Consider the following 15,266-nt stretch of genomic DNA (forward strand, 5'->3'; position numbering starts at 1 on the left):
ATGCATACACAGTTGATGTTATTTTTAATGTATTCTATCAACAATATTTTTAGGATGTAGGGAAATCCAGTGCCCCGATCCACTGTCACTGTAAAGAAAAAAAAGTTACTCATGTATACTGTAAATCTGTTTTGTTGCACTGGGATAAATTTGTGTGCTTCGTCATTCAGTTTCTTTCAGGACGGTCTAAAAGCTGTGGACAACCTCAAACCTTCCATAGAGAAGCTGGCCACAGATCTGCACACGGTCAGAGCCGTTTAAATCCAGCCTGTTTTTTCCACTTTTAAACTTTCCTTCATGACTTAGACATGACTTGTGTCTGTACAGATAAAGCAGGTGCAGGATGAGGAGAGGAAGCAGCTGGCTCAGTTACGAGACGTCCTCAAGTCGGCGTTACAGGTGGAGCAGAAGGAGGTAACACCCACAACAGAAACAAAACGATCAAATGCTTTATGATATACCAGACAAGCTCAAATCTGCTTATTAAACTTCAGCTTCTCTCAGAGATGACATTAACTTGGGACTCACGCACACACTAATGTATATATGACTCCATTACTAATCTATCCCTCTGGGTTGGGATCTAAACTATAATTGAAAAGAATCTTTTTTTCTTTTCTTACATCTGTCTTGTTTCTTGCATGTGTTATTAGTCGTTTACTTCTCTACCCAAATGAACTGAGGTAGACTGCTCATCAGCTCGGTGCTCAGTGAACTGTTAAATATGCTGCAAAGCGCAGCAGCTTCAGGTCTAATCTGAAGATTGTTTTCTTCTCTCCTCTGCCGCCGCCGCCTTTTGTGAAACAAGTCCAGAAGAGTAAGTGGATTTGTGGAAAAAAAAAAAATAAGAGCATCTCATGTTCCCTGTGGTGATGTCGTTGCTTCCAGTGCTCGATGTTTTCGATGTAGTAGCTCACAGTGTCGTTCAGTGAGAAAAGTTTGAGGCGGGGCTGCTGAAGATTTTAACGTCATTTTTTTTTGTGTGTGTGTATGTCTGCTGATATCAGCACACATCAAGCCGCTCCACCTCTCAGTCCGTCCTCTCTGTTTCCCATAGTGTTTCCACAAAAAAGGAATATCGCTCATGCAAAAAAAAAGTCTGGGTCCTCTTTCATGGTAGCTGATGTATTTAAATGAAGCCTATTCAGGCTGCATGTGTTAAAACAGCAAAAATTGCTAATGAGATTAAAATGCTAATGACACAATTTGGCCAGCTGCTGCTGCAGACTCTGACTTCAAAGGTGTACAAGCTCTTATTTTCTCCCTTCCCTTTATTTGCACAAAATCACTCAGGCTAAGAGGAGCACTCTTAATATAATTGATATTTGCTTTAAAATCCTCCGCAGAGCAGGAGACCCAGAAGCGCAGTGTAATCCAGAGCAATTTTGCGCTTGTGCAGCTCCCCCTCGACTTCATACTGTTTTTTGCTAATTCAGTGTGTAGCTCCTGCCTTCCGCGCCTCATTTGCTCAAATCACAGCTCTGCTTTGTTGCCTGTGTTTTTGCTGTTTTTTTTCCTCAGGATTCACAGGTGCGTCAGAGCACCACCTACAGCCTGCACCAGCCGCAGGGCAACAAGGAGCACGGCACGGAGCGCAGCGGGTACCTTCACAAGAAAAGTGATGGGTATGTTTATAAAAAGGCGTTCAAAAGATCAGATGAGTCACTACACAACAAACTATTTCTTCAGTGAAGAACGCAAAGAAGGCTGTGGCGCTTAGAGGTCTCATTATTCCTCCACCTCTGTCTCTCTCGTGTTGGTGGGTTACTAATGAGTGTTTGTCAGCAAGATTGTGCAAAAATTACCAGCACAGTTTCATGCAGCAGCTTGGTGGAGCGATGGCACACGTGCAGTAAAAGAGCTTGCAAAATATAAGATGTGTGCTTTGCTTTCTTTAAAACGAGCATCTGCAGATCATCTTAATTATATAAATTTTTTCCTCATAGAATTTGCAAAATGCTGAAAATGTCCATAACAAGTAGTCAATGTTTACTTTGGAGATCCTGCTAGATGACATTAATTTGTCAAAATTGATTCAGATTATTTTGGCTTTTAATTCTTTTTATTGTTTTATTGTAGACATGCTCACCCCGTGTGTCATAACTAATGCATGTGAATGCTAGTGGTAACGTGATAATGATAAATATTTCATTGGCTTCAACGATTCACTGCACCGGTGTACGCGCGACATACTAATCGCTGCCGTCTCTGCGTCGCAGGTTGAGGAAAGTGTGGCAGAAGAGGAAGTGTACAGCGAAGAACGGATTCCTCACCATCTCACACGGCACAGTAAGCAAACAGCGGCACTGGAAAGAAAAACAAGACGACATCTTTTCTTCTGAAAACACAAGCATAAACCTTTTAGTTTGGCTGCAAGCCTCATCATTGCTGCTTGTCTTCATATACAGTGCAGTGAAAAAGCACAAAAGTGCATTTTTAGCATTTTTTACACACTTTTCAGTGTTGTTTTTTTTTTTTTTTAAGTTTTTAAATGATCATTTTTATTTATTTAAGGGGAAATCTATCCAAACCTACCTGAGCCTATGTAGGGAAAAAAGTGATTGCCCCCTTGTTAAATTGTGATTTTTCTGTGAATAGTCCATCTCTGATTGAGGTTAGGACAATGACTTTTTCACACAGGGCGAGGTGGGTTTGGATAAGTTTTTCTCCCCTTAATTAAATTAAATTATCATTTAAACTGCATTTATATTCAGCTGGCTGATCTTTGGCTAATTTTAAATTGCTTTGATGATCTGAAATATGAAATAAGTGTGACAAATAGGCAAAAACTGAACTGTACATTTACATTTTACACAGATCAAAGGGCAAAGTCTGCAAGTTAACACTCCTTGGAGTCTCGGTTCACTCGGCTCATTCCCATTAAAGATTCGGTCAACCCCTCATCTCTCACAGAGCTGCTTATCAGATGTTCTGTTTGGCTCCAGCAACAGTCAGATACACTTAAACCAACACTCCTGCTCACTTGTTCTCTAATTTTTCTCCTTCTCCCCCTTTCCTTTCTTTCCATCCCTCCGTCTGTCTCTCTTTCGTAGGCTAACCGACCACCAGCTAAACTCAACCTGCTCACCTGCCAGGTGAAACACAATCCTGAAGAGAAGCGGAGTTTTGACCTCATATCACGTACGTTCAGCCTCTTCTCTTTGCTTTCTGCTGCCCTAATTCTGATTTTGACATTTGCCTATGTTATCTTTTTGCCTATTCCCAACTCTTTTCCATGTTTTTCTCCCCATTCTCCAGTGTGTTGTTGTAACCAAATTCCTCTGTTTAATTGGCGAGCAGCAGCTGGCCGAGATTTGTTATGTAGCTGAGCAGATTTCAATTATTTCCCATGCAGCAGGAAAACAGAGATGATTAAGAAACAATATTAACAAATCTGACGCATCTGAATCCAGCGTGTAGACTAGACTCAAATACCAAAGAGCAAAATGATGGTAGAATAATTGTTTTCATTGCTGAGAGAAATTGAAAGGCTACAGTGTTGCTTTCTTTTGTTTGTTTCTGCCAAACAAATATTCAAATGACACTTGCTTGGAAGTCTGGTCATATTTTAGAAGTCTGGTCATAAAGAGATGGCAGGAAAGGAGGATGGAGGGAGGGAGGGATGATCTGTGTGATGATCATGTGACAAACATGGCAGTTTGTGGTTATTTAAGGATGAACTTAAGATGAAGAGGTTAAACTTCAGGTTTTAGGGATATAACTCAGTTTAAGTTTCCTTTGATTTAGTTGTATAAAAAGCTCCCATCTGAAGATGGAAACACTCTTACTTTATGTTTTTGTTCTGCAGCGCGCCCTCAGTCTGACCTTTCACTTGAGCACTTTAATGCCCTCTGGAGAGAATCACTCAAAGCTTTTTACTGCATATCTGCAGCTCTTTGACTGATCTTCTTCTTCTTCTTCTGTTTTTTCTCCCGCTCATCTTTTATACTCCGTCATTTGTTTCCTTTCTTTTTTTTGTTTTTAGATGACAGAACGTATCACTTTCAGGCCGAGGACGACCAGGACTGTCAGATGTAAGTGCTTTTTCCTTCCTTCCTCTTGCGTGTGGGTGCGCCTGTTTACCACCTCCAATACTTTCCACACACTTCCTCCCTGACACACACTCAGTCACTTTCCCTCCCACCTCATGCCCATTAACTGCCCTTTTACTCCAGTCTGAACCCCCCTTGTCTGCCTTAGCTGCTCCTGTTCTTACCCACTTTCCCCCTTCTCCTCCCCCTGCCTCTTCTTTTGTCATTTTTCCTCTTTTCATCTGCCCAACTCATGTCTCCTGTGCTCCTTTACTCTGTCCCTCCTGCAGCTGGATCTCGGTGCTACAGAACAGTAAAGAGGAGGCGTTAAATCAGGCTTTTAAAGGGGACCATCATGTCGGCGAGAACAACATCGTGCAGGAGCTGACCAAGGCGATACTGGGGGAAGTCAAGCGGATGATAGGAAATGATGTTTGCTGTGACTGCGGAGCCCCGAGTGAGTGGCACAGATGGACGGGGGAAACCCTCAGATGCCTTAATAAAGTTCAATTTAAGCTTAAACAAATGGAAAACTAACACTTCTGCAAGGTGTTTCGAAACTTACATGATCATTATGTGGTAGCCAGATATCCCACAATTAAGATTATGCTAAACTCTAAACTCTTAAGACCAGAAACGACTAAGTATGCCTTTTTTCAGTTAAACACAAGCTTTACATGCTTTTCATGTTTTGTTTTGTTTTGTTTTTATAATTGAAAGCGTAGTGACGCCAGCTCATTTACTTTAATAACTGGACCAGATTGGGTTGAATGGCAGGCATTGAGATCTCAGGATTTCCTGGGATTTTTCTCCAATATCGGCTCCTTTTTCCCTGAAGAACTTGTTTATGTGTTCGTGTACTAAGAGATGATTTATGGGAAAGACATGATTGCGTAACTGCTGTTGTGTAGACCTCAAATTGTAGTAATTCAGAAACCATAACGATCTCAAATTTTTAGTTGGCTGGCGTGCGCACATAGTTAGATGGTGCGTCTTCAGTCATGCAGATCTTCCGATTTCTTCAATTCCTTAAACGTCATTCGGATTAAAGATTTATATGTCTTTACATTTAGCTTTAAATATTACTCTTATATAATTTCAGGTGTTTTTTCTGTCTTGCTTACAGCTGTGATCTTAGTAAATGCGTATACAGTGGACCCTAAGCGTATTGTTCCAAATAGAGAGACGCACCGAGTGGGTTTTACACAGCACAGCAGCAGATAACTTCATTAATTATTTAAATCTCCTGACACAGGGGACTGGATCAAATCAGAAATCTCCACAGTTCTGCAGTCATGATCAGATTTTCAGGAAAAAGCAGCATTGACTTTAACATCCTTCCGCTCGTGTCCTCGATTCCTAAAGGCAGCAGACACTTAGAAGCCTGCCTGGAGGCAGATCAGACATGTGCACAAGGCTTTGGCAAAATGTTTGCTGTAATTTAATGTAGTATACAGTACCTGCGGGGAGCGGGTAGTGTAATTCATGCACACCAGTGATATAAATTCCTCCTATTGAAAACTCTTAGTGGTTCCCCTGAGGAAATATTCTGCCACAACCTTGAAATTAGTTTTGTGAAATCCCCCAAAGTCCCGTGAAATACCCCCACCACAGATCTGTACTTTATTATAGTATGTATGTACGGCAGGAACATATACCTATAGAGTAACCAGTCCAGCTCGGTCACTTCCCTGTGACACTGTGGTGTGTGTGTGTGTGTGTGTGTGTGTGTGTGTGTGTGTGTGTGTGTGTGTTAAAAGGCTCTTCAGGCAGCCATTACATTTCCAGAGGATTTCCACAAGGACACATCGAAGTTGGCTCACAGGCTGAAATGACTTCTGCTTTAGTGCTTTTCACCCAATTAGTGTGCCACTCTCTCATGTCACTCATGCATTGTTTTTTCCCTTTTTACCCCTTAACAGACCCGACGTGGCTATCCACCAACCTGGGCATCCTCACCTGCATTGAATGCTCAGGGATACACAGGGAGCTGGGAGTCCACTACTCGCGGATCCAGTCCCTCACGCTGGATGTACTCAGCACCTCAGAGCTCTTGGTAAATCACTGCCCATCTTCTTGTTCCTGTTTTTCCTATCCAGAGCTCTCTGGAATATTTTAAGCAGGATAAGCTTGGAAAATGAAACAAGAAGGAAAAAAAACAGAGGGAGATTTTAAGGACAGGTGGACAGTAAATAAAGATTGGGTGAAAATGAGAAGGAAAGCCTTACAGTGCCTTCTGCGTCTTCCTCTTTAAAAGGCCTCTGGAAGTCTGCACACTCAGAATAGCTGAGATTTTGTTTGGCTTTTCTAATCACCGTTTGGTGTAGTGATTTACTGCCTAAGGGACGGTCGGGATTAAATGCTTCCAGCCATCGTTGCTTTCCCTGGTGTTAAGACGCCAGTCGCGTTGGCCACAGTCAGACGGGGCGTTGTGGAGTCTGTAAGGCTCCACGCTTGGAGCTCAGGATGTCTCCTGCCTCCCGGTGGGGGCGTGATTGGAGCTGATGACTTTTGAATTAATCGATGTGGCTCAGAAAATGACACATAACTAGTTTTAATTACTGTGTGTGTGTGTGTGTGTGTGTGTGTGTGTGTGTGTGTGTGTGTGTGTGTGTGTGTGTGTGTGTTCCACAGCTGGCCAAGAATGTGGGGAATGTAGGCTTTAATGAAATCATGGAGGCTTGTTTAAGCACTGAAAACGTGGTGAAACCCAACCCGGCCAGTGACATGTAAGTCACCCCCTCACACTCCATTCTTCCTCCATCTCCTCACCTCACCTCCATAGCTCTTCTGCTGCCATGCTCCCATCTCCTCACTGATCTCAGGTTACACTCTGCACGTCGATTTGTGATGCTTTTATGTGACTCTTTAACACATTTTAAGTAATAAGTTTGACATGTTTTTATTGATTATCTCTTCTGTTTAAAAAAAAAAAAAAAAAAAAAAAAAAAAAGTAAGAAAAGAATCTGAAATCTGATCAACTTTTTATCATAATCACAAAAGCTGTTTTTGATCCTCAGAGTGAGAACACTTAAGGCGACTTCTGAAAGAACAGTTTAATGGATTATTGAAACCTGGAAAGATAGTGGTGTGGTGTTATCTTGAGGGAAGAAGTGTGATTGGGGGAAGAAAATCTTGAATGATTCTAACTTTTGATTGGATGGTCGTAGATCGCTAAACATTAGCAGAATATGGCTCTTGTTAACAATAGTGAAAATAAGAGCATTTCCACATGCACGGTGCAAAGAGGATTCATGGGTTTGGGGCAAAGCAGCTGGATAGCCTTAAGAAAACCACTTGCCAGTGAGACTTATTGGAGAAAAGGGTTTCAGCATGCCAAAGAGCATAAAGATTCAGCTCTGGAGCAATAGAAAAAGGTCGTGTGATCTAATTACTCCAGATTTAGCCTGTTCCAGAGTGATGGGTACATTGAGGTAAGAAGAGAGGAAAATTAAGTGATGCACCCTTTATACCTCGCGTCCACCTTACAAGGGCCAGAGTGATGATCTGGGGTCACTTCAGCTGCTAGAGCTGGTAAGGTCCAGGTTCAGCAAGATTAAAAAATGAAGACAGCAGATTAGTTTTTCCATCAGTGGCACGGGCATATTCTAAGATGACATGCTAGGATTCACTGGGATCGAGGGCTTATACATGACTCCTTTTATTTTCAAAACTTTTATAAAAAATCAGCCGAACACTGAGATGTTGTCAGTGATGAACATGGCACAGCCTGTGAACATCATAAACTGTACAAGCAGCTGCCTCAGAGCATCTGTGTCCTCGTGTTCTCCCCCAGGCAGGCGAGGAAAGACTTCATCACAGCCAAATACACGGAGAAACGTTTCGCCAAGAAGAAGTGTCCGGATGCGACGTCGCGGCTTCACACGCTGTGCGATGCAGTGAAGGCCCGAGACATCTTCTCCCTCATCCAGGTCTACGCTGAGGGGGTGGACCTCATGGAGCCCATTCCTCTGGCCAACGGGCATGTCAGTGCACAACATATGTTAACATTTTCCTGCCCACCATTTCTCCTCCTATTTATAATAATCTGTGGCATTATTATTGCTCTTTATCTTCTTCCATGAACCTGAAATCCACCACACATTCCCAGAGATTTCATGCAAATGCTTGATCGTTTTATTTCAGGAACAAGGAGAGACGGCTCTTCATCTAGCGGTGAGGCTGGTGGACAGAACGTCCCTTCACATTGTCGACTTCCTCACTCAGAACAGGTAAACACAGCACTGAAGGCAACCAGAAATCAATATGCTGAGATGGTCTGTCGGACCATCATAAAAAGACCAAAAGCTTATTTTCAGTCCTGCTGGTTTCTTGACATCCACTTTTTTTCCTGTTAACTCTCTTTTCTCTATGGACAGAATCTATTTGCATAATAATAATGATGCATTAAAAACAACAATAGAGATTTGTTTTGCTGTGGTTTGCTTGCTAAAAACACAGTTTTACAAAAAGTGTTGATATTGGCAAAAACGACTCCCTGGACAGCACATCAGCTGTCTTATGGAGCACTGAGGCAGGACAGAAGAAAGCTGGATTTTATATCCTCTGTGTTGGGATTTAAAGTTTTCCCCCTCTTTGTTTCTCTTCCCTGGAAGTTTAAATTTGGATAAGCAGACAGCCAAAGGCAGCACAGCGCTGCACTACTGCTGCCTGACTGACAACAGTGAATGTCTGAAGCTGCTGCTGCGGGGGAAAGCCTCCATAGAGATTGGTAAGGAAAAACACCAGAAACAAACAGCACAGCCGCAGTGCATCAACAGTCCATTGTTCTTTTTCTGCAGCAGCTAACAAAGTGCATGGACTGAAATATTGTGATTACAGTTTTGAGGTAATTGTTCTTTAAATGTTTCCATGTTCATCTATTTCTCTCCCACTACATATCAGAGGAAAACTCCCTGTACTTTTAGTCCTTCACATTTTTCTGACAGTGTGAGACACCGATCATTTTAATCACAAGCACAAAAAATCTCTTGGCAATTTTGCAGATTAAACTTGATCACAGTACACTTTGCAGTGCACATTACTGCACTGTGCAAAAGTCTGAAGCCCCCCCTCATTTCTTGATATTTTGATTTCAAAGAGTCAGACTTTGTTGTAGTTTTTATTAAGTGGGTCTTAAGCACTAGCTCTCCAATGCTTTCTAAAATTGTCAAAAAGGGCCTTTTAGGACAATTTTGTATCATTTTCAGTCCACTCCTTGTACCTGATCATTTTCAGAGTATTATTTTTTGTGTTTTAAACCACTTAACACTGACTTCTGAATCATTCGAGCTTTAAAAAAAGCACCTAACTTAAGGGATGAACCATTTTTTCTGCCTACTCGTAACATACGACTTAGCAAAGAATTGATTTTAGGTCTGAAGAAGCCATTCTTAAGGAAGGGAAACAGAGAGAAAAGGCTGAGGTGTGCCATATTATGCAAGAACTGGACTAAAGAATCAATGACAAACAGATCTTATATATAGTAATGAAATGATAAAATCATCACTTTGTATGGAGGAGACCATGAGGGGCACAGTGAGTGTAAAACATGGCGTCATGCTTTGTGATCTAGTCAGAACTGAATATAGAAAAGTCACATTTTGACCTTCCGTGCAATACCATAGGAAAAACTTCTAATCAGCATGGCAATGTTCTTATTGCTGCACCTATTTACCAGTAAAATATAAAGAAATGAGGGGTGGCTCAAGACTTTTGCACATTATATAGAGGCCACTGCAATGGAATTTCTTCATAACAGTGTGCTTAATACATGAAAGCTGCTGGTATTTATAAAGTTGCTTTTGAGTGAGACTTTTGAGTCCAGGATTTTGTTTTCTCTGGTGGCCTATCTTCATCTCACACTTAGTTCCCAGAAAACAAGCCGTGGCAACTTTTTCTCACAGCACTTATCTTTCCGCTCTGCTCTGAAATCAAACAAAACAGCCAGATAACAAATGAATAGAGACGGAGCACAGAGAGACACCAGAGAGATGCTCGGTGTGGGAAACAGTTTAATTATACATTTGTCTTGTCACAGTGACAGGAAAGGGAGAAAATGGGCCGTGTGTTTGTGCTCATGTGGCTTGTGAGTACAACAGTGATTATATGTGTCTGTTGTTTTGCCTTCTAGCTAATGAGGCCGGGGAGACACCGCTGGATATCGCTCGAAGGCTCAAACACCTACAGTGTGAGGAGCTGGTGAGCTTACTATGTTTAGACTTGGCTTAATCCTGCAAGCACATCGTCGCTTTGTGAAATGTAAGAGCTGTCAGTCACTTGCGTTTCCGTACGTATGTGTTTACAGCTGAACCAAGCACTGGCAGGAAAATTCAACGCCCACGTCCACGTCGAGTATGAATGGTGCCTGCAGCACGAAGACCTGGATGAGAGCGACGAGGATCTGGATGAGAAGGTGAGGAATGCTTTTGCAAATAATAATAGTTCCTTTTTTTAAAGATTTCAAGAAAAAAAATGAGTTTTAAAAAAAGTGATAAAGAGACGAACAAACATGAAAGGGATGAAAAAGACTAACGCTTGAGAGAGAGATCAAATCAGCCTTGTAGGGAGGCTGCTGTGACCTAAAAGAAAACCCTGAAGAGCTCTGAATTTCTGCAAAAGGTTTATTTTATTTTATTTTGTTTCCACTAAATACAATCTCCTTAAATTAAACACTAAATTCCTTATTTCCTTTGTGCTTTATAATGCGCTTTGTCAGTCCTGCTGCCTGAAATGATTGAATGTGATTGGATTTTCTTAAACAAGTTAATTACTGATAGTTGCTGAGAAAATTCAATTCAATTCAATTTTATTTATATAGCGCCAAATCACAACAACAGTCGCCTCGAGGCGCTTTATATGAGAAAAGTGTGAAGTGTGAGACTTTTTTTTTTTTTTTTTTTTTTTTTTTTGTAGCAGGCTTTAAACATGTTGTTTTCAAGGCTGAATGTGGACATTTTAACGCAGGAGTTAACCTGCCTCAAGTGGCCATTCGAGGAACTGCAGTTTTTGGCGCTGGCTTGATTTTTCAAACCCTGAAAGTTGCCACTTAGATTTGATTGGACCTGAGTTCATTATTGAAAACTCATCAGATAATTGAAACTGGTTAATTTTTTTTTTTATTTTTTTTTTTTTTGAATAACCATCTTTTAATTTGATTTTTGTTGTGTTTTTGCCTTTGTTGAAGTGTTGTAGCCAAATGAGAAATCTCCTAAATACTAAAATAATTATTCAAACTAATGCTAAAACATTAGCGAGAAGCTTTATTAAAAGGCAAAGACAAAGTCCCATGACATTGCTGCCTGCACAGAGCATGCAGGAGTCACATGACAGCCATACTTCACTATGAATGCTCACGTCCACCTATTTCATGTAATGTCAATCAAAAGTTCATGATTGTAGTGCATGTGTAAAGTGCATGGTACCTATTTCCTTGCAGCATGTACTAAAAACAAGAGGTTAATCATATATGATGTGCTCCTGTCTCACATTGTGTAACTGCAACGCTCACATCCTCACATGCATGCCTCCCCTCCAGCCGAGCCCCCATCGGAGAGACGAGCGACCGGTCAGCTGTTACACCCCGAGCAGTAACTCCCACCACGTACAGTCCGGCCTGGGCTCCGCCGGCCGTGAAGCTAAGGACAAGCAGCGCCCCTTCATGCCCAACCTGGTCAACAACGAGACTTACGGCACCATAGTCAGCACAAACCCCCCTCAGCCCACCACCAACTCTGCTCCACCTCTGCCCCCGAGGAACCTGGGTAAGCTCAGACAGGAGAAATAAAAGCGAATGTGGGTAGAAGTTTATATGAATGGAAAAAGATGATCTCATTCTCCAGATAACACAGATAACCTCACTTCTTCTGAAGCTGGCCTCTTTGCCTGCCTATAAGGAAGTGATATGAATAAAAAAATCAATGAATACAATCTAGTGACTTGCCACAGTCGGCCTATAATACCATTAGTGTCTGTTTGGAGTGCTGCCAACAGAGCAAAGGAGGAACAACCAGCTGTGTCGCCCCCCTCACGTCTCCACAGCTCCCAGCCTCGGCATTCATTGCCCTCATTAACCGTCGCTCTCAATTACACTGAAATGGAAACGACTTGACTTTATTAGTGGACGTTGGTTCTGGCAAACGGCCATGCTCTCTCTTAGTCTCCCTTCTTTTTCATTTTAATAATCCCCATCTTCTTTTTCCCCATCTCGTCTCCAGTCCAGTTGCCCGGCCCGGGAGGCTCCACGTCCAGCAGCTGGAAGCCCAGTCCTTTAGACCTGACTGGCCGACAGAGGTCGTCCTCAGACCCCCCCAACATGCATCCTCCGCTGCCGCCCATGAGGCTCACTTCCACTGGAGGTATGGCCCCAGTTTTGTGCATGCTTAAATGCTCCCTTTAAGGCATAGAAACTCATTCTCAGTCTTGACCAGAGCTACAGTGAAGGGATTTAATAAGACGTAGTGGACGTTTTATAGATGTGTCTGGATCACAGCTCTTCTCAGCGTCTAATAAAACATTTTACTGGAAGAAAGCTGTTTAATGTTTCATTTACATAATCGACACATGCACTTAGCTCACCTTCACAGTTTTTCTTTTCCTTCCACATGCATATGTCAAAATTTCTTCTGACCTTAATTTATCAGTTTATCTATTTAAAACCAGACTTCCTGACTCATCACAACATCAGTTTAGTCACATTTGTATTCACGCTGTAAACAAATGAGCTAAAGCAAAGGATTGCTGTGTTCCAGCTCTGGGTCTTCCTACTGCGATGAAGATGGAATCCATGAGCAAGTCAGGTCAGGGGCCACTGGGGTCCCGGGCGGTGCCACCTAAATCTCCCGCAGGGTAAGAACATAAAGGCGCATGTATTTATGAACAGCAAAGTTTTCCATTTCCTTAGATGTAAAAGGCGTGTCGACATGTACTAAAGCCAGTAGTAGAGCTTTCTGAGCTACACAAAATTATTCATGCATTCACACATACACAGGAAGATTGTGCACTGCAGTCGTGTGTCTTGTTTTGGCTGCTTGTTTTGCGGCGTTTCTTTCCAAGTGGATAGAGACGCTTCTTTAGCTTCTAGGCTAAGCTCCACATCAAGCCAGACAAGTAATAACTTTCCTCCACAGTCGTCCTTTTGTCCTTTTTTTTTTCTTTTTCCCTCCCACAGGCCTCATAGTGTTGTGATAAATCTCTGACAGCCCTTTGAGCTTCCTCAAGAGCTCTTTTCTCCGTCTTTTTGTATTTCCAGAAATGATAAAAGCTTCAGCAGAGGGCCCCTAAATCGAACAGAATCTAAAGAAAGAGCATGTGAGTAACATTGCGTGTGAGTTGTTTGAGGATTCGCTCAGATCCCGTTTCTCCTCTGGAAACGTGGAAAGTTTTGTTGTCACCGTGATCTAATTTCCTTTTCTCATTCCAGCTAAGGAACTGCCAGGATGCCCTCAGAACTCCATAGGTCAGTCTCTGCCTCCAGCCCCCATGCCGAGGAAAGCATACTCAGTGAGTCTCTGATTTTTTTTTTTATTTTTTTTTTTTCAATTCCCCCCCCACCCCCTTTAATTATCATCCAGATTTTACTTTGCATATTCATTCGCTTTGCAGTGCAGTCATCTGCAGCTTATTTCCTAATTCATGGCTTACTGCCTTTGTAGAGCTGTGTAAGTCCACTCCCTATTGTTTCAGTGATTCTAGTGCTTGCTTGTAAATTCCCCTTCTGCAGCCTGACTCCATAATTTGGCCTTATTCTGCATGTGAGAGGACTACTGCTGGCATTTTGTGTTTCATGTTAGCACATTTTAAGCGTTTTAATATTGCAAAGCGATCTGAAATTGACTAGAAAAACCAGGAAAGAGTGCACGTCTTTCATTTGCATGGTCTGTACAGTAATTCCCTTCGCTGGCTTCTAGTTGTTGGTATTTGCCAGTCCAATCCCATGCAGTGCCGCGATGATTCACAAACTTCATCTTCTCTTCAACTTTGCCTTAGCTTGCTATTTAAAAAGTAAAATCCCACAGATTAACGCAAATGCGCTTGAAATCCTGTGTGTGTGTGTGTCTGTGCTTGTTCCCCTGTCCCAGAAGCAGAGGCCAAAGCGAGTGAAAGCCATGTACAACTGTGTAGCCGACAACCCCGATGAGCTGACCTTCTCCGAGGGCGAGGTGATCGTGGTGGACGGAGAGGAGGACCAGGAGTGGTGGGTCAGTATCTGTCACGTTGAAGACTCGGTGTGCAAGTTCTTTTGTGCATCTTGGATGTTTGCACGTGTTTTCAGATTTGAGATATTAAACATTCTTTTGATGGATGTCGGCGTTCTTTGTAACCACGGTGGCTTAAAGGAATTTTTTTTTTTTTTGATAAACCATGAGCTCATTCCCTCCTCCTCTTTTTCCTCCTGCTGCTGCTTCTGCTTCCTCTGTGGAGCCCCTTGTGTGAATGCTGACCAGCTGCAACTTGTTTTCTGTGAGCCACCCCTGCAGATATGACCGTATTTAGTCAGTCTCACTTTGTGTCCCTCCATGGATCCAGAGTTTCCCCCCGAGGACCCCGTTGCCATGCTTCCTTTCTGTCCTATGTCCAGCTACATTATCACTCTTTTTGTTTCTGAGATATCAAATAACAGCACAGAGCTGCGGCTGCACAAACGGGTCTGTCATACACTAAAAAGTCTGCTTCCTATGAAAATAATCTAGAAAACCGGCGTAATGAGGAAAGAATGCTTTACAGTGTTTAAAACATGACTTTTATCTCTGATGTAGTTCCTCTGATAAGCTTTGATCAGCATTTGATGTTGTTACTTGTCATGTTTCATTTAACTTTATCGGAGCAGAAACATGTCCTAGCTTTTTACTTTCAGGTATAGACGACCTTTAAAATGTCTTTAATGGAGATAATAGGTACTGTCTTCTTTATCCTCAAGGTAATTTAAAAGGGGAAAGTCTTTTAAATGTAAAGCTCTCATGTTTGTTGTGACGTAGCCTTTTATTACTCTTTGCAGAATTAGATGGTGTTTCTGTTGATTCAGTTTTGTTTGACAAAATCCCGATTGATTTACGTTGGATACATGCTCATTTTTCATAAAGCTGAAGATGTATTTTTTAGATTCTGAGCCAAAGACAGAAAATATAGAAGGATATCAATTAAATACAAGCACTTTAGAGCCTCTAACACTGCCTGCTGTATATCTGGATGATACTTACACACATAAAAAATGCACGTTTTCCCCTCTATGAGCAC

At 42.0% G+C, this 15,266-nt stretch overlaps 1 protein-coding gene across 2 annotated transcripts in view; it reads left to right on the plus strand.

The window, feature by feature from the left end:
• asap2a (ArfGAP with SH3 domain, ankyrin repeat and PH domain 2a) overlaps positions 1-15,266 on the plus strand; it is a 58,440-nt gene that overhangs the window by 40,689 nt on the left and 2,485 nt on the right. Inside the window, exons 8-27 of one of the 2 annotated variants that reach the window (XM_031758239.2) lie at positions 171-246; positions 328-414; positions 1,522-1,625; positions 2,220-2,289; positions 3,054-3,141; positions 3,986-4,034; positions 4,322-4,488; positions 5,954-6,087; positions 6,666-6,760; positions 7,828-8,017; positions 8,178-8,263; positions 8,648-8,763; positions 10,165-10,232; positions 10,339-10,446; positions 11,569-11,794; positions 12,248-12,388; positions 12,782-12,878; positions 13,282-13,340; positions 13,453-13,532; positions 14,111-14,230. In XM_031758239.2, the coding sequence (XP_031614099.2) occupies positions 171-246; positions 328-414; positions 1,522-1,625; positions 2,220-2,289; positions 3,054-3,141; positions 3,986-4,034; positions 4,322-4,488; positions 5,954-6,087; positions 6,666-6,760; positions 7,828-8,017; positions 8,178-8,263; positions 8,648-8,763; positions 10,165-10,232; positions 10,339-10,446; positions 11,569-11,794; positions 12,248-12,388; positions 12,782-12,878; positions 13,282-13,340; positions 13,453-13,532; positions 14,111-14,230 (2,161 nt within the window). The remainder of the gene's footprint in view (positions 1-170; positions 247-327; positions 415-1,521; positions 1,626-2,219; positions 2,290-3,053; positions 3,142-3,985; positions 4,035-4,321; positions 4,489-5,953; positions 6,088-6,665; positions 6,761-7,827; positions 8,018-8,177; positions 8,264-8,647; positions 8,764-10,164; positions 10,233-10,338; positions 10,447-11,568; positions 11,795-12,247; positions 12,389-12,781; positions 12,879-13,281; positions 13,341-13,452; positions 13,533-14,110; positions 14,231-15,266) is intronic. The other variant, XM_031758240.2, reaches the window with a different exon arrangement.

The sequence above is a fragment of the Oreochromis aureus genome, linkage group 19 (assembly GCF_013358895.1).
Source record: "Oreochromis aureus strain Israel breed Guangdong linkage group 19, ZZ_aureus, whole genome shotgun sequence".
Classification (NCBI taxonomy): domain Eukaryota; kingdom Metazoa; phylum Chordata; class Actinopteri; order Cichliformes; family Cichlidae; genus Oreochromis; species Oreochromis aureus.